Consider the following 25,040-nt stretch of genomic DNA (forward strand, 5'->3'; position numbering starts at 1 on the left):
TAGGAAATGCTGAAATGTAATGATTTAAATATACCGGCAACTGCTGTGACATGGTTACTGCGGAAGTATTTAACGATAGCCAGAACCCCTGGCCATTGTTACAGCTACGGCAAAAGAATAAGGGATCCTGGGCATCCCTTTGGGTGGGGTGAGGGTCATGGTTCTCTCCCTGCCCTCAGCTCTTATAACATGGTAGGAGCTAGAGGGACCCGGGGGTGGCAATCAGAGGGACACCTATGAAATACCCAGGCTGAGGGAGAAGGACACACCTGCTGGACCCATAACTCTCATGACACTCATGGGTCCTTCTTACACTTGATGCAAATGGAGTTGGGTCCTTTTGGCTTCATCTTTCTGGATGGTTCTTAGTACATAGGGTAGGGGTATATGCACAAAACAAGGAAGGGTCCTTGGATAACCAAGAACCAGCATTCTAGACAGAAGCAAAAGGAGTAAAAAATAATTTTAATCATATCAAAAAGCCAAAACAAAGAGTTGACCAGGGACTGTCAGGACACATCTTGGCAGCCTGTGCTCTGCTGTGTATCTGGGCTCGTGACTCGGGTCCCCAGCACAGTTCGTTCCGACCCTCAGAGGTATTGGGATCTGCAGCCCGTGTTAGGTTTGCTTTCTCCAGAGTCTGCATGTGTGAAGTGACGGCAAGGCTCTGCTGTGACTCCTGGGATCTAAAACTGGACAGCTGACTCCTCTAAGGCAGTTGTAGGGCCAGTGAGATGGTGAACTGCGCCAGCAAGCCGAGAGTGATGTCCTGGGCTCCAAGCTGCAGCCTGTCCCTGAGGCTTCCTTCCTTTTCACAGAGTCCACGGAGGACAAAGCAGGCTGTGTAGCTCAATGAGCTCCAGTGTGTTTGGGGGAAGTTGGACCCAGGCTGGCCTCCCTCATCCTGTAGTTAGTGTCCTAGGGCTCCTCCACAGCCCTGGGAGGAGGGAGGGAGGCGCTGCAAGCTTCATAAGCTTCCAATGTTGGGGAAGCTCTTCAGTTTCTCAGGGAAGTCATCTTTGTAGAGTACAGGGTCTGCTCGGTGCTCCACCACCTTGAGGGGCATCGTTCCGAAGACAGAAGCAAACTTGTTGATGCACTCAGACCTGTGGGGTGAACGAGAGGGTGGGATGAGCAGAACGGAAGTGGTAAGCTATGGCAAGGCAGCAGAGCCCAAAGCAGCCACTGTCCACAAGAAACTGAAGATGCTGAGAGGGCACCCAGCCCACTACTGGCTCTGCAAAGGGCTGGGATGGCAAGCAAGGTGACTCGAGGCTCCTGGGTGGAGGGAGAAAGTGAATAGGGCCTGCTGTCTGTCTGCTGGTTGCTGGCTGCAGGTCAGAACTTCTGCCCCTCCCCCTCAAATTCCAGTCATTTTTCCAGCACTAGCAGGCCTCAAACCTAGGTGGATTAGCTCCAACAATCCTTAACCCCATCTCTGCCAGTTACAGGGAAGGAGAGAGGATGACAGAAAGGAAACTGACTCTGCTGGCTAAAGCTGATGAGGTAGGAGAAAGGGTCCTGTCCACGAAAGGCAAAGGAACGAAGGGACTGGTGACTCTGAATTTCAAGCAATGAGCACTTAGCTCCCCAGCACTCATGGATGGAGTTGAAGCAATGAGCATTTAGCTCCCCAGCACTCACAGGTGGCCTGTAAATACCCAGCCATAAGCATGCCTTTCTGACAGCCCCAGCTCACAGAGGGTTTCCTGTGTAACTGGTACCACACTAGAACCTGGAGCAAGAGCAACTTGGTGACAAGAGCTGGACACAGCAGAGCAGGTCTTCCTCCTCTCCCCGCTGACCCCCTGCCCTCAAAGCTGAGCCTCTCCTCAGAGTAGAGGGTCAGTCAGGCCAACTGAGTGTGTCAGCAGGGTGACCTGGATGGGTCAGCACCAGGCCAGAGGGGACAAGCAGCCTGGGAAAAGCTCATTTCAAGCTGGGACCCAGAAGGATGGATTTCAGAGGGGCAGTTCCGGCTTAGGCAGCTGGCCCTGAGAGCTATGGCAAGCAAGGTTGAGAGCGTCACAGGGCAGGGGCTGCTCCAGGACACTCACTGCCACCTTTCTCCAGAGATGCCATGAGCTGCTTCCAAAAGATGGAGACAGAGAAGAGCTCTGGGCTTGGGAAGGCATGGCCTTTGTTAGGTGTCATCAGCTCTCCCTGCCTTCTTACACTTTGGAAAAGCCTGTGCCACAGAACCATGGACCTAACAGACACCAGTGTCACCAGATCACCAACATCACGAAGAGGTAATGGTCGTTACAGGCTCCTCTCGGAACGAGGGCTCACGATAGCCTTGGTGCCTCCTCTGTCCCAATCTCTAGTGGGAAGGCTGAGACATTAAAAGGTTAATGTGCAAAGCTAAAAATGAAATGAAATGAAATGAAATGAAATGAAATAACATTAAATGTGGCAGAGCCAAACCTAGGGGTTCTAGTTCTTGAGATCAAAGACTGAGTGACAAGATCCAAATTTACTTACTAACCTAACTGTGTGGCCCAGGAGGAGGGGGAAAGGCCACAACTCCAGAACCTTGGCTCCATGGCAGATAATTTACCTTACATCTTACTGATTTCTTAAAGCCCTCCTCTCCCATTTTTGACTCTCTTGCCCAACGCCTGAGTTTGTATTAGCCTCATATTATAGGCGAGGAAAATAAGATTCAGAGACGTTAAGTAAGTTGCCTGAGAATGATGGGCTAGCAAGTTGTGGAACTGGGATTCAAACTCAGGCTGGCACTAGCTCTGCTCTCCGCGGTCTCCACCACTCTGGGGCAGCTGGGTCTCTGGGACTCAGCATGGGAGACACCTCAGGGAGACTAGTAGAGGGGTGACCTCTTTTTTTCCCCTCTCTCTAAAATGCTCTTACTAACTAGTGGGCTTCCATAAGGCTTTCCATACATCCTTAGTTTCAGCTGACTGTCCCACTGCCCCTTCTCTCGCTGTTTTAACCCTTTAACCCCCAGTATTTCCCCAACTTCTTTCATTTCAAGTGTATTCTATGGAATTACCATCCATGGGCAGACAATATTACTCAAAGAAGATATGGGTCATTCAGTGAAAATTTCCATACAAGGCATGGGATGTCTTCCTATAAGTTAATAGTCAGTAAGGGCTTCCTAACAACACAGGCTATTGCTACTGCCCTTGATAACACACCTTAAAACCACAGGGTCAGACCTTATTGCTGAAGACACTATTCATGTTGGCTAGAGGACAGAAAAATTAATGTCAAATGGATGGGGCACTGGCACCTTGCTCATTGCTTTCACAGTGTCGGGAGTGCTATGTGGCTCCAACATAAGACCCGTCCACCCATGCAACAGTGTCATGACTGTTGCTCTCTGACTGGGTTTGAGGGCTGCTTCACAGGATGGAACATCACACCTGACACAATCCTGGTCAAAGGTCTATGTCTGGGTAGAACATGGCCGTGGGCCCCGGAGTAGGTGTGTTACTATTTTGATGGATGGTCAGGTCATCACACCACCTTCTAAACGTTTGTGTTTATACTTACAGACCTGGGCCACTCTCAGCACTGGCCAGAGAAGATTCTTTATGCAGTGGGCAGAAGTAAACGCAGGGATTCAGAAGTGGCCACAGTGCTGAGTGCTAAGAACTAAGTAGGACATTGACATCAAACCCTGCCTCTGACAAGGCTCAGGGAAGCAGAAAGAATGTAAGAGCCAGGGGATGGGCAGACATGCAGTGGGGTCTTGTTCTCTTGACATGGTGTAGTTATTGCAAATATGAACTCACAGTAGCTGGGGTTCCTTGCCCAGGACACGAACAAGAGGGAACAGCCCAGATCCTAGGACTGATGGGGTCCGGGAACTCCAGGCCCATCCTTCACTGGGGGTGCTGACAATGGACAGTTGCTGGGGAGGGAGATTCACTCTTTACTGAGGGTCTAACCACTGGTAGGTTTCCTGTGTCCACTGGACAGTCTCAGATCCATGTCATATGAGGGGAATGGGCAGGGACTTGGAGGAAAAGAGGTGATAGATATGGTCATATTTCATTGTATGCAGCATGCAGTCCTTGAGAATAAAAGGAGTTTAAAGAAAATGGAAGACAAGGGGGATAAGGTGATGGGATCATGCCTGAGAGCTTCCTGCTCTTTAACCACAAGGCCAAAACAGTACAGGCTAGCCTGAGTCTCTCCATGGCTGTTTGAACACAGCAGTAGCTAATCACCTCTAATTCCCTGGAGGCCAGTGCAGGGTCTCTGGTGCCTGCATAGAAGGTCTGCAGCTCTTACTGGGTGGGAGAGGCTCACAGCCCTTTGAGGAGGATTGATGACATCTCCTCTGTAACCAGATCACTCTGTCTCCAGTCACTGGAGAGCTGTCCCTGGGGTTCAGGACAGCCTGGTTGCAGCAGCTGCCCAGACTGGTCCTGTTCTCTGGCAAGTGTCTCTTTCCTCCACATAGTCTGTGCTGGGCAAGTGACACTGGGCCATTCTTGACAGTAAAGGTCCTTGGCTGTCTACTTTCTTCTCCCACAGGACACTTGGCTGGGGAACAAGCAGGCTGAGGTAGGCTGAGAGTGTGGTTGGCTGTGGACTGATTGGCTCACAAGAGTCACACTGTCAGATGTCCAGCCACCCCATGAGAACTCTCCCACTCTGTTTTTCTAATCAAGGGCTGTACACTAAACTGCTAGGGTCTGTGTCTACCTGCTGGAAATATCTGAGGGAGAGAGGATTATGGATCTTATTTTCCTATCATACACACAGAACCTTTGGACACTGTCAGGGTAGTGGGTGTAAATAAATACCGCTGGGCCCAACCTGGATCACAGGTTTTCAAGCATGCAGTTTAGTCCCTAGCATATAACACAGTGCCTGGTATAAAGATGGCCATATCTGTTTATAAGCTTTTAAGTGGATACTATAATTTGATATTAATAGAAAAGCTGAAGTTCAGTAAGACAAACCAACTTCCTTAGGTCAGACTCATAACTGGGCAAGACTGGACACAAAACATTGCTTTACAACAACACTGTCTGCCATGGCTCCCTTGGCAATGATGCTGAACAAAGAGAGCAGCTACAGCTTCTGGACCTTTAGGATCTGGAAGGCCCTGGAAGTGGACTCAAAGGAGAAAAAGCTACTTTCCTACTTAGTTAATAGTTCTCCAAGCCTCGGACTAAAGAAGCAGACTGAACCCCTGGCCCCAACACAAAGTCAAAGGATGGCGAAGCAGTTTCTAGGGCCCCGGCTTATGAAAGTGTGTTGTGCAGTGGAAGCCGATGACAAGCCGACCTAGGGGAGGGTTCTACTGTGAACCACCCTGGGCTCTCCAGATGGCATGAACCATCCATCCTCTTTCCAGTCCAAGTGCCTGACTTCTTAAGCTGGTGCCTGACCTCTACCTACGGAGCTTTGCCCACAGTTGCCAATGCATTTGAAATCACTCCTCACTGAATCTCTCAAGCGGGTGGATTATATCCCCAGCTGCCCTTGGTCACCAGCAACTCATACTCTGTGACCTGTGGCTTAGTTACTCTCTGCTGTTAACTTTTAGGTCTCCAGTAAACAAGCTCACAGACCCCGTCCCTGTGTGTGTCCCTTGCAGCTTTCTCGTTTCAGGCTCTACCCTGTCTGTCTTCCCCCTTCCCCAGGCTGTTTTCACTTACTATCTCGAAAATGGAGGACTGCCCCCATGCTTCCTTTGGCTTTTCTTAAGTGGACTGATGTGTCCAGGCAGGTAACTACCGTACATCTTCATTTCTGCTGCCCCACACAGAGGGCAGGCCTTCACAGTCGCCCATCCTACTGATGTCTGCCACGGTTAAATCTCCTGCTGCATCTGTTGCCCTGTTCACTAACTCTTCACCACTCCTCCTATATTATTTGCAGTGAAAGGTCCTGCCATTTTTCTTGATTCCAAAACCCAAGTTACTTCTGTCACAACTTTCCCCACAGCCTTCCCACACCTACAAAGGTGGCAACAAAGCTCTGCTTGTCTTCCTTGGGAAAGTGTGGGCACTTTCATTTGTGATTCAAATTGGTTGTCTACCCATCTCTTCAATAACCTTTCCATTCTGAAGGCTGCTTTAAATTAATCTCAGAGCAATTCCCTGGATAAGGTAGTCTCCTATTCAAATCCTCGGTGGCTTCTCAGAGTCTGAAGGGAAAACTCAAGTCCTTTAACTGGAAGTTGAGTCTTGGCACCTGGTTCAGGGTGAATCTCTCTGTGCCAAACCAACCATGACCTTGCTGACCTGGCCATCACAGTTCCTCTCCCTCTGACTTGATTGTACTCCTCAGAGGATCAAGGGTGTGTGTGTGTGCCTGTCTATGTGCGTGTGTGTGTGTGTGTGTGTGTATGTGTGTGTGTGTGCGCACGCATCATATGCGTGCAGGTACCACAGAGGTTACTGGATTCCCTGAGCTGGAGCTGAGTGTGGGAACTGGACTGGGGTCCTTGGGAAGAGCAGCCAGTGCTCTTCACTGCTGAGCCATCTCTCCAGCCCCCTTCACATTTGTCACTTTGGACAAAGTTGCTCTGAATAACCCACCTGGCAATAACAATCCTGCCTTGCCTCCCTTACTATAAACTGCACTTCCCTTGGGGGATGCAGCACAAATGCAGACTAGGTTCTATATATACATAAACATATACATGGCTGCTGTGTGTAGGCCACTGTTGGTAAACAGGAATCACTGAGGTCTCCAGAGAGACTGTACCACTCAGGATGCACTGACTCAATACCAGGCCTGCTTCTGGTTCTCCTCTGCATCAGCCTCCACTCTCTGCTCTGTCCCTGATCTGTGACATCCTCCTAAGTGCTCTGCCCCCGCCCTTAACACAGCTTTAAATCTGCTCTCATTCTAGAGAAGAGTTGCTAACCCCAGCATGAACCCCAACGCTGTCACCAGGTCAACTTTTGTCCCTTCCCTGTACTATAACCTTCATGTTAACTGCACTGACAATCTCTTGGCTTAATGTTATGACTTCTCCTCCAACACTGGGAGGAAGGTAGGCTTTAATAACCATTTCGCCTACTCTGGTAGAATTACAACTGGGGCCGCTTCCCAATGAGCCATGGGAGATAATTAACTTTGTCATCCTTACAACATTTACAGTATTCCAGGGGACACTCATATATGATTTCACATCAACTGTTGGTAAGAGTCATGGCTTTTGAGTAAGATATCTCTCTATGAGGGAGTTAAGGAAGCTATTTAGAGTTAGAAGAAATAAAACAATACAGAAACAAATACCAAGTGGAAAGGATCTGGAGGATTTTCCTATGGCTATGGACTTCAGAAGTGAACTCTGTCAGCAAACACACATGCTGATCGGTGGGAGCCTGAGCTGGAGGCCTCCTCTGAAAGGCTACTGCAGCATTGTTGGAGTGTACGTGGGTCTCCACCAACCATGCTGATAGATGAGAGAGTTTTTGGTCCCGAGTAGAGAGGGTATGGAGTATAAAGAGCTGACTTAGGAGCTGGGGACTGTGAGGATCTAGTAGATCCCAGTGGTCATGAAGAAAGACATGCACAACATGGTTCTTAGGATTCTTAGCCCAGGGTAACACGCCACATTCAAGTGTGATTGCAGAAGAACTGACCTTCAGGGCTTGGCTTTCAATCCTGCCCTTGGCAGGTGACATAGTGGGGTCAGTGGAAGCAGTTGGTCTCTGCTGGGTTGGGTTTAATTTTTTTCTGATCAAGCATCATTGTAGCACGGAGCTATTACCCAGAGAAGCAAGCCCGTGTTTCATTGGAGACAGCTCACTCCGTTTAAGTGATACAGACAGTTAACCACTTCGTCTACACAAAGAATCTGCTTCTAGAGCTTAAGGCCAGCTATATTTTTTCAGACCCTTCCAGCCATTACAAATTGAGTGAGTAGCATCCCAAATTAATTCGGTGGGTGACCTGGGTTTGAACTAACTCAATTCCCACAGTGCAAAAGGAGGTGCTGGCTTCCAGCAGCTGTCCTTCTATCTCCAACATAGTCTCATAAACAGGCTCAGGCAGGAAACAGGGATGGAGGCTAGGGTTGGTTTATCTTCAGAGGCAGACTCACCTCTCTACCATGTGAGTCTGGTCTAAGGAGAGCCCGTCGATGGCTGTGCACTCAGGACACTTGAACTTCTTCCTTGGGGTCACCTGATGAGGAGAATGAAGCACACCTTGCTGTCAGTGCCCAGGACTATACAGCTATGCTGTGATGCCGCCGTGTAGGCTTCTGTGCTGTGAGCAGGAATAGCTTGTGCACTCGGCGTGTATACATACACATGCACATGCGCGCGCGCGCACACACACCTCAGCATTTCTCCATTCAATCTGGGCTGCCTCAGCCAAGGACAGAATTCCCAAGGGCCCAATAATGGCGCTTGGAGGGCTTTTGCCTTCTGTAACTGGGAAGAAGTCGTGCTGACAAGCTCCTTAATTCCTGTTTAATGACTGTTTTCTCACTGCCAAGGTCCTTGCATAAACACCATTTGTTCTTGCAGTCATGAGGGCGATGAAATACAGCCTCCCACAACTTGCAGTCGAACCTTAGTTCCAACAGGCAGCCTTTCGCCTTCTCTTGCTGAAGCCCAGGGCTGGGGGCAGCACACATCCTAGAGATGCCAGCTCATTCCCAGTTTTCTTGGTGGGGGTGGGGGGAAACTACCCAGCCCTCTCCCTGAGACTCCTCTGCCCTGACTGCTCTTAACCCCATCCCCAAACCTGAGGCTCTTGGTGATCATTCTAGCAAACCCGGGAGAGGCTGCTCTGAAGATAGGTGGCACGGAAGGACTGGAGGATGAGCACGGGGACCAGGGCGAGGCCAGCAGCCATATCTCATCCACACATACAGTCACAGGAAGTAGCCACAGCTAAGCACATGTTGAAAAAAGAAAGTCTGGGGTCCCTGAAGAGCAGCCCTCACAATGTATAACCTTCCATTTTTCTTGCAGTCCCTTGACCTCTGAGTCACTCAGGGACATGATGGGAGAGTCAGTAGGATGTCGCCCATGCTAGCAGCCTAAACTTCAAAGATGATGACTCTTCCAGGCTGAGAGAGTCAACTTCACTGGGTTTCTAATCCAGGAGGGAAGTCAGTTCTGTCCACAAGTGGACTTGTACTACTGAGCAGAAACTTGGGCTATGACTTTAGCCAACACAGAGTTTCAAGAATAAAACGGTACCTTTTCAGGCCCAAAGACTTTTTGTATTTTCAGCTTTTCATATTCTATACCAAAGGTACTTCAAAATTCTGACAGCTGGATCTTTAAAACCAAGGATCAGGGCAACTGTACAACCACTCTACTCTCTGTGCATAGAGGTCAGCACCTATCTCAGGGCCAGGAACAGTGCTGGGTCCCAAAGAGCCAAGCAAAGGTGGCGGCATGGGCTCTTACCTTGATGACGGCTTTCCCTGTGACATTGGCCACCAGGAAATTCATGGCAATATCTTCACAGTTCATGTGAGCATCCACCCAGTTCTTGATGTCTCCAGGCATTTTGTAGGTGTACAGGTAATTAAAATACTGTTACATGAGACAAAAATGCGAAATACACAAAAGGCAACTCAGTGGTACAGGAACAAGATTAAACACAAGACTTGTACGGTGGGGAGAGCAAAAAATAAATTAAGGGGCCCAGTGCCTTTAAAATGGGCTGGTAAGATGGCTCACAGATAAGCCTGCTGTGCACTAAGGCACATGTGTGTTGTGTACACACATAGACACACAGACAGAACATAAACACACACACACACACACATTAAGACTAACTTTAATGAGATTCTTGGGTAAGTGACAGGAACAGATGGACTGCACACTTGTGCTGAGTTCCCCCCTTTAAAGTGAAAACATGCAAATAAATATAAGGCAGACCATTTTACTTATGAATATTAAATGTAATAGAACATAGGTGTGCTATAAAATAAATACTTCCATTGCCTTCCTATTAATATAAAGTGTGAGACAAACATATAAGTGATCTTAAGAATGCCCCAGCAGGTCTTTCTGTGGGCCACATTCTGAGCTGAGAAGGAAGGCTTATGAGTTTAGTCACAGAACAAGAGCGAGGTAAACTTGAATTTACCATAAGTTCCATGAGTGAACTAGAAATTAATGGATCAAAAATAATTAGGCAGTGTGGAGGTGTGCTCCTCCAGTCCCAGTACCTGGGAATCTGAGCCAGGAAGACTGTGAGTTCAAAGCCAGCCTGGGGACCTAGCAAGATCCTGCCTCCAAAAGTAAATGCGTGAACAGACACATGGATAAGTACTTACACTACTAAGATAAACTCCCAAAGTTATAAACGATAGTCTACTGGGTTTGTTTTATTAAGACTAAAACCTATTTCTTGACCTAGAAAAGTGGAGCAGCAGTGATGAGCTGACCCCACAACAGAGCAGGAAGGAGCTGCGCTGGGCTCTGCAGAGCTCTGCACATTAGCTCTCCTACTGCGGACAACACCAGCTATTCTTTGTTGTTGTTGTTGTTGTTTGAGACAGGGTTTCTCTGTGTAGTCCTGGCTGTCCTGGAACTCACTTTGTAGACCAGGCTGGCTTCGAACTCAGAAATCTGCCTGCCTCTGCCTCCCAAGTCCTGGGATTAAAGGCGTGTGCCACCACTGCCCAGCACCAGCTATTCTTTTTAAATAAACCCTATGCTTCCAGGGAGAATGCCAGAGCCAGGCTGAATATGCTAAGACCAAAAGCATAGCTCCCACCTTACCTTACCCTAAGAAACAGTCAAGGGGTGAGATTAAGAGCAGGTGCTGCTCTTGCAGAAGACTCGGGTTCAGCTCCCAGCAACCACATGGTGTGGCTCACAATTGCTTCTGTGACTCCAGCTCAGGGGGTCTAATATGCCTGGGCTCTGCACTCATATTCATATAGCCCTCTTCCCTTGTATCTGCATAAATAACAATAATAAAAGTACACATTCTTGTTTATTTGTTGTTTTTGTTTTTTTGTGACAGGGTTTCTCTGCGTAGCCCAGGCTGTCCTGGAACTAGTTCTGTAGACCAGGCTGGCCTTGACCTCAAAGAGAAAAATCTTAAAATACATCAAAACCATGAGGTGCTGAGTCTCAGAACACACATGGCAGCTGTCACCTTATCAGAAACTGGTCAGAGTTTATATAGTAAGTGTGATGGTCTGTATATGCTTGGCCTAGGGAATGGCACTGTTGGGAAGTGTGGCCTTGTTATGGTGTGGTCTTATGGGTGTGGGCTTTAATACCCTAGTCCTAGCTGCCTGGGAGCCAGTATTCTGCTAGCAGCCTTCAAAGGAAGACGTAGACCTCTCAGCTCCTCCTGCACCATGCCTGCCTGGATGCTGCCATGTTCCCAACTTGAAGATAATGAACTGAACATCTGAACCTGTAAGCCAGCCCCAATGAAATGTTGTTCTTATAAGACTTGCCTTGGTCGTGGTGTCTGTTCACAGCAGTAAAACCCTCACTGTCTCACTAAGACAGTAAGATTCATTCTCACCTTACTGTCTCACTAAGACAGTAAGATTCATTCTATTCATCAACACAGCTAAGTTCAACTTTCTAAAAGTACTGTTATGCAAAGGAAGGCAAGGCGGCCAGTTTCATGTCTTGTTGGCACTGGCAATATAGGAATCTAAAAACACCCAGGGAATTTCTCTCTCTGTTGTAATTTTGCCTTTAGGAACCTATCATAATGGCCATAAACACAATAGTTATAAAAAGGATATAAACTGCTACTTAAGCATTAGATATTAGCATTCTCTGAAATGATAAAAATTAAATGCCTAGTGGTAGAGAAATACATACATACATACATATACATATACATACATATACACACACACACACATAAAATTCAAGGAACATTAACACAGTGGCTTATTACCAATTATTACTATGAAGTAACTGTTTTTGAAGAAAGATGAATGGTATGAGGAAACACTTATAATAATGAGACAGTGGGCAGAAGAGAACGTGTATAACCATCTATGGGTGTGTGTGCAGAGGAAACAGAAGGCCAGAAAAGCCTCTCACAACCATGCTCCAAGTGACACAAGACAGTGGCTTTTCCTTACTTTGTTGATAGGGATTTTTGCTGCTTCCATATTTACAAGGAGTACCATACAACACGGCTTTTCTAAACCCAGCGAAGGCCCCAGAAATTAGACAAGTGAATCAAGCAGGTGTCTGTCTCATGCTTGCACTCTGCGCCCATACCCTCACCTTGTGATAGAAGGCTGCGCCCGTGAGCACCATGGACACCTCATTGGTCCACTCAGACTCATACTTCCACTTGTTCATCTCGTGGTCCCAGAGATGCAGGCGGCCTGGGTAGCCCACTAGCCGGTCAGGAAACTCCCGCCAGACCTAGGGAAAGAAGCACACGGATGAACCTTCCCTGGCTCGGAAAGAAGCACACTGATGAACCATCCCCGACGAACCATCCCCGGCTCTGACGGCCGCAGCACTGAGGCTCTCAGGCCGGCCTTGGCAGACCCCTGGGGTCAGGACAGGCTTCTGAAGACTGCTGGTAGCTGCTAGTGTTCTATTAGTGTTCAGAGACAGAAGGATTTTGATTTCTTCTAGAATGTCAGGTGCATGCTTGGCCACTTCAAGTCATGAGGAAGAAGGGCTTGGGGAGTATTGCCTGTGCCAGCTAGACATGGAACTGGTCACCTTGCTCTCCTTTGTACAACATACATTTAGAAAATTAAACTTAGCTGTTTGGTAAATAAAACGAATCTTCTCACATGAGTGAATTACACCAAGAATGTGAACTCTGAGTGGGGTGTGGTGGGGTGGCAGCTCCCTGTGCATTCTGAAAATCAGCGCTTCCTGATCCCTGGAGCATTCTGGGGACAACTGATTTCTCTATCCGGGAAGGGTCCTTGGAGTTGATACTTTGGGTGGACAGAACACAGTGCACTAGACATCCCGGAGATATGTCTGGTACTTTCTTCCATGTGTTTCCTGTAATTTAGTTTGACCTTTAGAAGCAAGGAGGGAGTTGAGCGGTGGCTCAGTTGCTCAGGTACCTGCCATGAACACATCAGGATCTTGAGTTTAGGGTTCTTGAGAGACTTGGTGGCCTCATTTTAACTTGGTTATCTCTGAAAAGCCCATCATCGAATAAAGCCACACTCTGAGGTAGTGAGGGTCGGAACTTGAACACATCCTTTATGAGGAGAAACACCTCAACCCTAACAGCTCCTGGAAGTCTTTAAGGAACATCTGACCTCTAAAACAAGTAAGAATGAATCCGGAGAGTTCTGCTTGCTAAGGATTGCTCCCACACCGTCTTTAACCACACTCTCCTTTGTGGTCTGTGATTAGGACTGGACCCCAAGCCCCCTGCATGTGCTGTGTCTTCTGGCTCACTTTCCTGGCTTCAAAAGGCACCTTGGCTTAAACATGGATTCCCTCAGCAGGCTCTCTTAGCTTCTGAAATCAGACAAATGTCGCCTGCAGCCAGCACCCCTCTGTCACATACTTGCAGCCCCCTGCTTCTCTTTATCAACCTTTCACTTGTGCTATCACTAGCTATCACTTACATCTCTCTAGGAGAGTTTCCGCTGCATTAAGACAGAGACTCACACTCACCGTGGTACCCAAGCCTAACGCACAGCATCATGCTCACCACAGCACTCCACGCTCACTGCTGAGGTCATCAAGGGCTGAGAAGGGAGGGAAGCCTTCACCTTCATCACTGCCACAATGGTGCACACAACCACAGAAAGACGCTTGCATAGCACACACCACTGGTTAGTGTCAGTGACAAACTTGAGAGTCCCAAGAGTGACAGGCACAGGAACAGTCTCCCACACCAAGTCACATGTTGCAAACTGCTTTCCCAGAAGCTGGGGAGGGATATTTGCTGAGTCATTACACTGTTTCTTCCATCATCTCTAGATTTTATGCAACATCTAACCTGCAAAGGTGGGCATGGCCTGGGAATCAGAGAGCTTACCTGTGTGTGAGACATCGGTGTACCTAGCAGCTTTGACCTCATTAATACCATGTGTCACCAATGGAGCTAATGGGCTACAGACAGCAAGATAGCTGCAGACAGGCGGCAGGCGGTTCTCAGGCCATCTGAGCTGCGGCTGTGTGCTCTCTCCTGTGAGTGCATTTCAGCACATGAAATACTATGAGGCTGTTATGGTTTTATAGAGGCAGGGCAGGAACAGTTGTGTAAGCCATAACTTCTGCCTGTGGGCAGAAAGGACAAACCGCTTTTCCTCAGCATATGCAAGTCATAGCACCTTGCTGGCTATTCTGCCTCAGTGGACACTAGTGCATCTGAAGGGTCCCAGCACACACAGCTAAGCAGCTGGGATGGCGAGATGCAGGGATATGTCTAACTCTGCCAGTATGGCTGGGGATGGCAGCTGCCTTTCTTATTGACTTGGAATTAACACTGCTGTACAGTGAAGGAAGGCAAGTCCCCTCCTTCTTTCCAAGCCCCCACCCCACACCTGCAGCCACCATCCATCAGCATTATCATCTCCTTTTTATTATTATTGTTACCATTATCTGCTCAGAGTTTTGGGTCAAACACTGTTAAGATTTCAGTATGGGATTCTTCCTGTTGGCTGAAGTCACTTACCAGCCTTCTCTCCAGGACTTAGTCCATGACACTGAGACACAGACTGTCAAACTACAGCGTGCTGAAAGGGACCAGAGGTGTCCTGAGTCTTGGGTTCCTTTCCTGAGCTCTATCCTTTCTGGGCCCCTCTGTCCTTGACTTACCCCAGGCAGCTGGATCCAATCAAGATGCCATCTTTGTCACTTAGTCTATACCTCACAGCTGACTATGGGATCAACAGAGGGAAGGAAGCAGACAGAAGACCTCACTACCTGGCCAGTGTAGAGGCAGGCTGACTCTGTACATAGTAAGGCAGTTTCCCAGCCAGAGCGACAGTGCCCACTCCACAGCCTCCTCGCTGAGCACCCTGCTGCAGTCCCACTCCTCTCTCCTCTAGGATCAGAGCCTGTACCTTTGTCTCTGAGACCCTTCTCCCTTGTCCTAGTTCCCACTCCTGTCTGGCCACAGGCCTTCTAAATAGCACTCTGGTGGATACTTACCAGCATAGCCCTGAGGACTGAAATCTGTAATAATCTGGGTTTCTATCTGAATAGAGATTACAGATTCACAGTATTTGCACAGCTGTTCCTTCCATGTTCTTAATCCCCCAACACCTCTCACATACTCAGAGAGATTTTCTGTTCTCAGGACTCATATGCAATCACCTGCGCTGTTTTCTAGTTTCTTTAAAACAAAACAAACAACTCCCCAAACCAGAAAGCCACGAGGGCTTCCATGGCTTCTCACAGGGTAAGTCGAAGCAGGTCTACCTTTGTTTAGGTCTCAACAGGAAGCCTGACCAGACCCTTACATCTATAGACACTGCACAGGGGCACATGGCCGCTCAGACTGCTGCCCCACTGGACCAGTCACCATGGCTGGTTCCTGTTTGCCATCTGGATTAGGTGAGCACTCATGTCCTTTTAGGGCTCCCTGCTCTTCACAGACTGGTTTCTAGGAATGAACCCATCAGTGTGAACCCCATCTGTTTCAGGCTGTTCATTTCTGAACAGACTGGCTTCCACCAGTGAACTTTGTTAAGTGCCATTTACATTAGGCCAGTCTATAAATGATTCTGAGGAGAGGATGTGTGCTACCTTCTGATCCAGCCTGGGGTGCACAGTCAACCTCAGGAATCAGGAAGGAGAGGAAAGACACAGCCACACATGGCATCCATCTAGAGGTGCAATCCTGACACCAACAGCAAACTAGGCACTCTCCAAAGTGGCTGTCACGGTCTCCCCACTTCTAAAGGTACAGTTCCACACTGCCACTGGACTATAAAGATGACACAAGTTCTAGGATGACTGAGACCAAAGTGCAGAGAGAAGAGGTAAGGGAAGTCACAGATAGTGCATGCCTGTAACCCTAACCAAAGTGGCAGAGGTAACAGGCACGTGTGCATGTGTATGAGCATGGTTCCAAGGGATGTCCCACTGGGCAATGGTTTCATGTTTTTCTTTGCCTACAACTTCTAAGTTGTGCCAACTGCTAAGGATCACAGTGGCACAGAACTCTATGAACTAGCTCACACACTGTGGTCCCATGCTTGGGTGAGCCAAGACAGAGCTGAAAACAGTCAGCAACATGCAAAGATCTTTAATGAGTGGTCTCTTCCCTTCAGGCTCTGTCTTGTATGCTGCCCAGATGTGGAGGCGGCAGCTGGCTGGCTTCCATTAAGAAGAGAGTTACAGGATTCAGTGTGTGTGTGTGTGTGTGTGTGTGTGTGTGTGTGTGTGTGTGTGTGAGAGAGAGAGAGAGAGAGAGAGAGAGAGAGAGAGAGAGGGAGGGAGAGAGAGAGAGAGAGTTTGTCAGTCCATCCATTTCTGAACGTACACGTGGAAGCCAGGATATTGGCCATTTTCCTGAGACAGGTTTCCTTACAGATCCTGGGGCCAGGCTGGTGGTCAGTGAGCCCCAACAACCCTGTTTCTGTCCCTCCACCAGTGCTAGGATTATGGACGTGTGTGGTCCCACCTTGCTTTTTATGTGGGTGCTGGGAATCCAAGTTGGTTCCTCACAGCCGCATGGCGAGTTTGACTAGTGTTCCTCCCCACCAGGCCTTTTCTCTAGGCCCCAAACCCACCTTTTACACTCACTACTTCCAGAGGTGAAGTGCAAAGGGGGTGAAAGGGCTTCTCTTTTCCTCAGGCTCTGCTCTACACCTGCACATGTCAGTCTGTCAAGAGATGACTTTGGAAAGCTGAGAGCCTTGGTTCATAACAAGGGTGCAACTGAATGCTGACTAGAGTAGGGAGCCCAGACATCGTCACCTTGAGCTTGCTAATGCTGACTAGCATTGATATACACTTGCACAAACATAGTGTACTTCACAATCAACTGTGACATCACCTCAGTCTGCCTGCAGGACCCTTTCAAGCCATAGCAGAGTTCTGTTTTAAATCAACCAAGCAGGAAAACTAGAAGCAAGGGGACCTCCAAAATTTCAGCAGCACTCTCATCTGTCCCAGTCTGCCCAGAGATGTTCCTTCCACAGATGATAAACTTGACCCGAGGAGAAAGTGCCTTCCACAGTTACATGGTTTGGCCTACGTGGGTCCAAAGTGCTAAAGCAGCCTGTGCTTCAAGTCCTACGGCTTCCCAGCGATCTAAGAAGTAGGCCATCCCCCTGCCATCCCCCTGAGCTCAGTTCCTCACCTGTGAAACACTGCAGCCAGATTGAGGCTAGCATCACTCATAGTGCCAGCACTCTTCAGCCTGTGGATCGTGATGGGTACTGTGAGAGCGATAGAGCCCATTGATGGCTCAGACAGCAGAGCAAGGCTGGAGGCAGCGAGCAGAGGGTGGGGTGGGGTGGGGGGCATGACTGGCCTTCTGCTCCCATCAGCACTGATCTTCCTAAAGCAGAAGCGTCATCGTGAGTGTTGTTTCCATTTGGAATCAGCAGCTACATGCTCATGGCATGAAGAGAAGACACCCCGTCAGCTGTGATCTTCCTGTCTCTGCTCCCCCAGCTCTGGGGTTCTAAGTGTGTACCCAGTTTTCATATAGGTGCTGGGATGGAACTCAGGTCTCCACACTTTCGCAGTGAGCACTTTACCCACTGAGCCACCCCCCAGGCCCTGTTGCTGCTTTGTGATGTTAAACCTTCTGTGTGCCACCACATTCCCTGTGCCTTGTCCTGTGGGCTAAGTGTTCTGCCTTTCGCTTGCTGCTGCCTGTGAGTCCTTCTTGGTGGGAGTCTGTCTGTCCCTCCTCTTTCTGGTTGGATAGCTGGGACGTTACTGCTGCCTTCTGAGGAGTCTTGGTATGTCTGCAGTTTACTTCTCTGGTGGACATGTGGCTTACAAACATTTTCTCTGGTCTGTAGTTTGTCTTTTCATCTTCTTTACAGTGTCTTTTAAGGTGCAAAATATTTTTATTTTGAAAAGGCCCAATTTACCAATTTGTCCTTTTTTTTTTTTTTAACTAACTTTTTCTTGTCAAGCTCAGAACTCTTCTCAAACTCCTTGATTCTGAACCTCCCACCCCACCCCAAACCTAGTTTTGCTCATTTAAATATGTGATTTGCTTTTGGTTAATTTTGTAGAGGGTGTAAAGTTTAAGTCAAACCTCTGTTTGTGAAAGCCTCAACTTTCCAGATCTGTCTCTGAAAGGCCCTGCCTCTTCCTGGAACCGCACTGGTACTTTCTATCCAAAGCCAGCCTGCCCCAGTGCGCCTTGGAGCATCCCGTACTGCAGGGAGCGGCAGAGAATAAGGCGTGGGTCTTCCTGTCATGAGGCTCACTTTCAGGGGAAAGCAAGCGGTGTGCCCGCTAGGATGTGAGGTTTGGGGAAAGGGCTGAGGGAGTTACCAGCGTAGAAAGGGGACTTGTGGATTGGGGACAGAGAAACAGAGACATGAAGAAGCTTCAAAGGTTCATTCTACAGGAGGGAAGTTTAATTACAAAGTTAGGGCAGATCCCCATTGCTCACAGTCAGGCAAGAACAGCATAAAATTCCTTTCTGCCATTAGTTTACTGACTGGTAGGTAGAAGACCAGCACTCAACTGCACAGGGACTATGGGGACATGTTACTCTAACAGTTCTTTATAATTCGACTCACAGGGTGTCAATTCACTGTCCAAAACTTAACTCCAGTCAGTCTGCAAGTATTTACTGTACAACCAAAAGTATGAGCCAAGAGTCTAGGCGGAGAGCCTCTGAAAGAGGCGCCACAATCCCTGCTGAAAGGACCACATGACCACCAAGGTTTGCTTATCATCAAGCCCGGCACCTCTGTTGCACACATGGTCGGTGGCTCTAGTTGTGAGAAGTGGCCTCTTTTTTCCCTTCTAAGAGCTGAGTGTCAACTCAACGTGTGATTATGACCTCCGCCCAAACCCTCATATCTTCAGCCCAACCCAAAGGCTACTGGGGAACCAAGAAGTATTACTTTTAAAGGCTGCCAAGTTTTGATCTAAACCAGCCAGCAGACAGTAGCAAATACACAGCAGCCATGATTAATGAGAACCCTAGGCACCAACTTTCAGGCAGCAAGAAATAAATATGGTCTGAGAAGTAAGCTGTGCATATCAGGGCGGCGATCATCTTGCTTTGTAGAGACCCATCCCACAGTTCGGGCATCTTCAAGGATAGAGGCCACCCTGAGCCTTTCAGCATTTTCTCTCTCCTTTCATACGGTACCTGGTATGACAGGGATCATAAGCCTGTCTTAGATTCAGAACCTGGTAGGCTACAGTTGTATGCTCTGACAACGAAAGCCACGGTCTCACGTTTGGGAAGCCTCATGCAGTTTTCCCAGGAGCTCCAGACACTGCCTTCACGGGAAGCTGGGCAGCTCAGGTCTAGTGTTGTGGCTCTTACAAAGCTCCCCTGTCCCTACACCGTATCCTGCCTGAGCACCTGGGGTTAGCATCTCTACCAAGGCAGAGAAGCAGTCCTGGAAGAGAAGTCCCTTCCACCTGGAAACCGCAGCCAGAGGCTGAAACTCTGGATTCCAGAAGTGCCAGAGTTCCCTGTGATCAACCTCAACGAGACAACAGGCAGATCTGAGACAATAGCCCTCAGACATAAGAATCTGCTCAGAGTTGTGTATCACTGCAGCTAGCTCCCGCTCACTGGGGTGGGGCGTGGCGGTGGGGGTGTTCAAGCACCTCACAGGCAATACCTAAAACTGGCCTTTCTACACTGTGAGCATGAGTTGTTGAGGCCCAGGGCTGCCCAGTCCCAGCCCCGTCCAGCATTCACTAACCTGCCTCCCTTGTGAGTGAGTGGGGAGGAGATACCTTGAACAGGGAGACCTGCAGTACAAGCATGGGCCTTCCTCCCTGGGACAGAGAGAGCCCTCCAATGATGCTTTGTTTATGTATTTATGTAAACACATTCTGAACTTGCTTTCATCTGTTCAGTGGGAAGACAGTGCCACTTCACTATAACTCCCATCTGGTGCTTTTTCAATGTTCAGCATATATTTTCCATTCCCTTCCCTTAATAGTTTTGTTTGACTTTTTCTCCAGTGGGGCCTGGGTGCTTCAGAAGGGCTTGGCGAGGTCAGGCCACACCACAGTGTCTCTCAGCACTTCCTCGGCTTCTGGCTTGTCTCTGGCTGGTCTTTCAGCAGTTCCCACAGCCCTGGCAGCACGAGTGAGTGAGTGACTTTCCCTCCTGTCTCACGCAGGTGTAAATCAGTGCAAGCTGGACAGGGTGAACAGGTCTGATCCGGCGTCTAACCACTGCCATCCATGTCTGCCTGGGGAAGTGAGGTCCCTCATGGGTACCATTTGGCCATTCTGTCTGCTGAAGACAAGAGTACGGTGAGGGCAACTCTTAGGGCATATAAGAAAAGTAACAATCAGAGGTGACAGACAGATATTCAGACAGGCAGAAAGATGTCCTTTACAATATGGGTGTTGATGCCATGTCCAAACTCAGGAAAAGGAGCCATGTGGGCTCTTGTAATGGTCTACCATCAACAAGGTGATAACTGGAGACAGTTCTCAATCCAACCAGTCACTACTGGCCAGACCCAGAAAAAGCCCAGGAATCTGAGGTAGCCAAGAGCCAAGGCCTGGAAACCTGAGGTGCTGATTCTGACCAAAGCCTGTGATGTCTCCAGTACCCAGATTATTCAACCACTGTGGTGCATGCCTTGTGTGAGTTCCTTGGGGAGACAGGAAAAAAAAAAAGTCTATTTACCCGAGTGTTCTAGCTCACCTATTTGGCTGACAGACCAAAGATACCTTCTGTCAAGGCTGTCGTGAGGAGTTGTCTGGGGTTACTTACTGGAGCACAGACAACCAACAGCTGCAGTGCTAAAAAGCCCCACCCACCTAGTCACCCTCCCACCTCCTGCATACTCTAGTGCCCAAGGTCATAGCATCTGGGACAGGGAGTAGTGGCCTGAATTTCAGGGGAGCATCTTGTGACCCCCAACTCCTCTATTAGCAGCCTCATCACCTCCACAGATGCTAGCAGCTTCATTGTTCTGTTTAACTTGTTTAACTCACTGCTATGAGCATGGGACAGGGTATCTGTGGGTCACCACCGCCACTCTGTTTCCTGGGTGACTATCACTTCCAGCTGAGAAGAAATGACCTCTACTTCAACTCCTTCATGGATCCCTCCATTTGTCTCAGCTATATAAAAGCTGAGTTTTACCCTAGGTAACTCAAAGGCTGGGCCTGCCCACAGCCCACAGTAGGATGTGCCATAAAGAAAAGTCTTTTTATAGAGTCCTGGATCTCCATCAAGCCTGGCTGGCCACGTCTCCAGACTAAGCTTGGGAGTCCTAGGAAGGTAAGTGGTTACTTCCACACCAGGAGGCAGCAGACCACACAAGACTCACTTAGCAATCCTTTGCTCCCGGACCTTCCTGGACAGCTCAAAGCTCTGGGGAGATCTGCGCCAGTATAGGGAGATTGATCATATTTATCTTTTACGTTTTTGCTTCACTTTTGAAGGTCCTGACAATGAAGTCTAATTTTTGGCAGGCTGTTTCCTTCTGTAGCCATTATAATGAGAGGAGAGAAAGCAACTGTGTAGAACTGCAGATTGTATCCTCTCTCCTGTTGTCCCTGGATGCACATATAGCTGGATGTGTTTTACTAATTTTGTTTAAATATAAATGTCATTGTCATATCACCTCTGATGAATTCAATTAGTCAAGTCCCCCATCATTCATTGAGTCCACACTCTGGGCCAGCGGGCCTGCTCTCCGGGCTCTCTGATCATTCCAACACGCAGTCTCCGGACTTTCACCGCCTGGGTCTCACTTGTTTTCCTGTCTCCAGTCTCTGTCACCACAAATTTATCCCGCGATCAACTTCTTTTAACACACAGCTCCCAGGAGACGCTTCAGTTAGCCTCAGTCTGTCCATCGCTCCCTCCCTCCCTCCCTCCCTCCCTCCCTCAGCTGACCCTCTAACTGCCTAGCTACCTAATGTCCACTGTTAGCAAAGCTGCTTAGCCCACCCCATGGCCCACACTCACTCTCACTTTGGAGCCTTCCTCTAGATGACACCTACATCAGGAAGATGAATGGGGAAGGAGCTATGAGAAAAGAACGGGACAAGCCATGATGGTTTGCTGTCTTCCATGACCTTTTGAAAATATATAGCTGCCATTACCTTGGGCAGCTGTGAAAAAAATAATACAAATAAGTTCTGCCACCTATGGACGCTGAGCATCGGCTGCCGTGCCTGACAGCACACAGCCGTTCTGTTCCTTCCCACTCCCTCATGAAGCCCTAACTCCGTATTTACAGCCAACACCATCAGCCAAGAGCATTTCACCTCTCAGGTGAGAAATGTCCGACACTTAAGTGCCACTAATAATTTTTTATGGTTGGAAATGTGGATCAAAGTATGAAAGGAAAAATAAATCCACAGGTCTGTACACTCAGCCAAGTCTCCACGGCTCATTTTCAACCACATGTTTTAAACTGTCTCTTAGAGACGGGGAGGGGAGGAGGAATAAGTTGCTTTTTATTTCCCTGTATTTTAGTGTCTGAACTAAAAGCAGACAGACTATGGGGGAAAAATATCAAACATCCAAGTAACATTATACACTGCTACTGTTCCCTGAGGAGTCACTCCCAAATGAGTATCAAGAACTGAATAGATACTTTCCCGGTGAAATACATAAACAGATAAATAAATTATCCCAGGCTGAAAAGAATCTCCCATCTGGTAGCTCACTAGAGCTTGTCAAACAAGTCAGAAACACGCAGGGCCAGAGATGATCATTCCTAGTTCCTGGCTGCAGGGCTGGAGAGGGAAGGGAAAGTTTCCCAGGGTCCTTTGCCTTCCTTCCAAGAGGGAAAGTGACCCACCGAGACAGGCAAACAACCCTGCGTCTTCCAAGGAAATGATTATCTCTAGCACTGGATCCAAATGTTTGTGCACTCAGGTCACAGGACTGCAAGGAAAACTGGCCCAGCCTTGTGCTCCAGACCTTAGTCCTCTGTACCACAAACTGTGACGCAGTCGGTCTTAAAGGCGCACACCTGACCTCTCTGTAGCTTTCCGGGTCCTTGGCAGCAAAGCATGGAGGAACAGGGTGGTCTCTGAGGTCCTTTCACAATCTCAGTATGTTTCTCCTGAGCACAACCAGAAAGCTAACACATGACATACAGAGATCTGAGCCTGTCACCTGATCACCTATGAGGCCAAGCCTGGTCACACCTGGTGTGAGCAGCCTCATCTGTATTTTGTATCACCTAGTCCTGCTAAGTTTCAGCAAAGGTCAGGCTGAGCACCACAGGGCTCTACAAACTTCCTCTTGGAAACAAACTGTAGAGCTCACACACTTGGTTTCCAAGCTAATAATACAGGGAGACTGTCTCCATCACTCGCCTCCTGTGAATCTTTCCTGTGCCTTTGGGAAGTGTGTGTTCTGTGAGCCGGCCTGTAGTCTCTGCCCTATAGCCCACAAGCGTGGTGTGAAGGCTCCTTCACAGTGGTCTATGTCAGTCAAGCCTTCCTGCTCTTTGGCGTGAATTTCCTTAACATGCCCAATCACTTGTGAAAACAGTACAACTCTGGGGCCTAGGCCTGCATGCGACACCTGAGCACTGTCAGAAATGTGAACAAAGCAGGCCCCAAGTGACCTTAGTCTGCTGTCTCTAATAACATAACCTGGGCACCCTTCTCTCAACATCTAGTTAATGTGCAGCTGATCTGTGTGTCTCATGGTGTTGCAGATGTTACCTTTACACACACACACACACACACACACACATATACACACCACACTTACACACTCACACATAGATATACACCATGAAAAAAACCTTCAGAATACATCTGACAGTGATCAAAGAGGAAATTTCAGTGCATGTGTGTATATACACATACACACATACATATATATACACACATACATATACACACACATATATATGTATATACACATACATATATATATATACATATATGTATATACACACATACACACACACACATATATATATATACACACATATATAATCAATATTAAAACCAATGATCTATGCTATAAAGTTAAAAAAAAAAAAACTAGAAAAAAAAACCCCAGTGATTCAAATTTACTAATGCAGAGTTTTATGCTTAGAGCAAAACAAAACCTAAGAAAGCCCAACAAAGCCAAGCCAATTCTCTGAAAGAACCACAAGAGCAGATCTAAGCTGACCCCAGAGCATACTGCAATCCAGCAGTCAGGAGGCAGAGGCTGCAGGATCATGAGCCTGAGGACAGCTAAGGCTACAGCTCAAGACCCTGTGGGAAGAGAAGAGAGATGTGGAAGAGAGAAGAAAAGAAATGACCAAAATCAAGAATAAAAGGGACACATTATCCCATATTCTAGAAGTTACTGTACATTTACATAATCTATCAAAACAAACACCAGACAGCTGAGCAAGTCTGACTGGTACTGGACGAATCAGGGAAAGTGAAAGCAAGACCACCAGTGAGGCCCTGCTTGGGGATGAAGTGAGCGAGGCAAGAGGGGAGGACAATGACACCTGTCCCAAGCTACAGAAGCAGAGTTTGGATTCTGAATGCGCCGTCCCCTCTATATGTGCTTGTGTAGATGAACTCATTTTTCAAATGTTGTTTTCTGAGAATCACTTGAACACAGGAATACTGCTATGATGCTTTGAGCTTGTGTAATTGATATACATATGAATATAAACTGTAGAAATCTTCAGCCCCTGCTGGGGCCTGCAGGGCCTCCTTCGGCTCTTAATTTCCTCAGATACTTTTTACCCATTTTTCTCGCCCTGAAACTCCAGTGAATGGCACTGTTAAATACTTTGTGACTATCCCACAGGTCTATCAGGCCCCCAAAGCTTTACTCTTTTTATTTGTCTGTTTTGTACAATGAATCCCCTTTTATTGCCAGTACTGAGTAATTGCTAGTGATTATCCTAGGCCCACCGGCTCTTTCCCCCTCTGCCATTCTCCTATGAAGTCCACACAGTGTTGAATTCAGGGGCCATAGCTGTAGTGCCATTGTCTCCTTTGATCTTCTCCACAGCTCCTCATCCCCCGTCTGGC

The 25,040-nt window shown here is 48.1% G+C and overlaps 1 protein-coding gene across 2 annotated transcripts in view; it reads right to left on the reverse strand.

The window, feature by feature from the left end:
• Positions 1-446: 446 nt before the first annotated feature.
• Ext2 (exostosin glycosyltransferase 2) overlaps positions 447-25,040 on the reverse strand; it is a 126,888-nt gene continuing 102,294 nt past the window's right edge. The window contains exons 11-14 of one of the 2 annotated variants that reach the window (XM_021192542.1): positions 12,183-12,326; positions 9,369-9,497; positions 8,045-8,127; positions 447-1,106 (exon numbers count right to left, since the gene is read on the reverse strand). In XM_021192542.1, coding sequence (XP_021048201.1) covers positions 968-1,106; positions 8,045-8,127; positions 9,369-9,497; positions 12,183-12,326 — 495 coding nt within the window. In that variant the 3' untranslated portion in view covers positions 447-967. Of the gene's footprint in view, positions 1,107-8,044; positions 8,128-9,368; positions 9,498-12,182; positions 12,327-20,002; positions 20,302-25,040 lie in introns of those variants that run through there. The other variant, XM_029536400.1, reaches the window with a different exon arrangement.

The sequence above is a fragment of the Mus pahari genome, chromosome 3 (genome assembly GCF_900095145.1).
Source record: "Mus pahari chromosome 3, PAHARI_EIJ_v1.1, whole genome shotgun sequence".
NCBI lineage: Eukaryota > Metazoa > Chordata > Mammalia > Rodentia > Muridae > Mus > Mus pahari.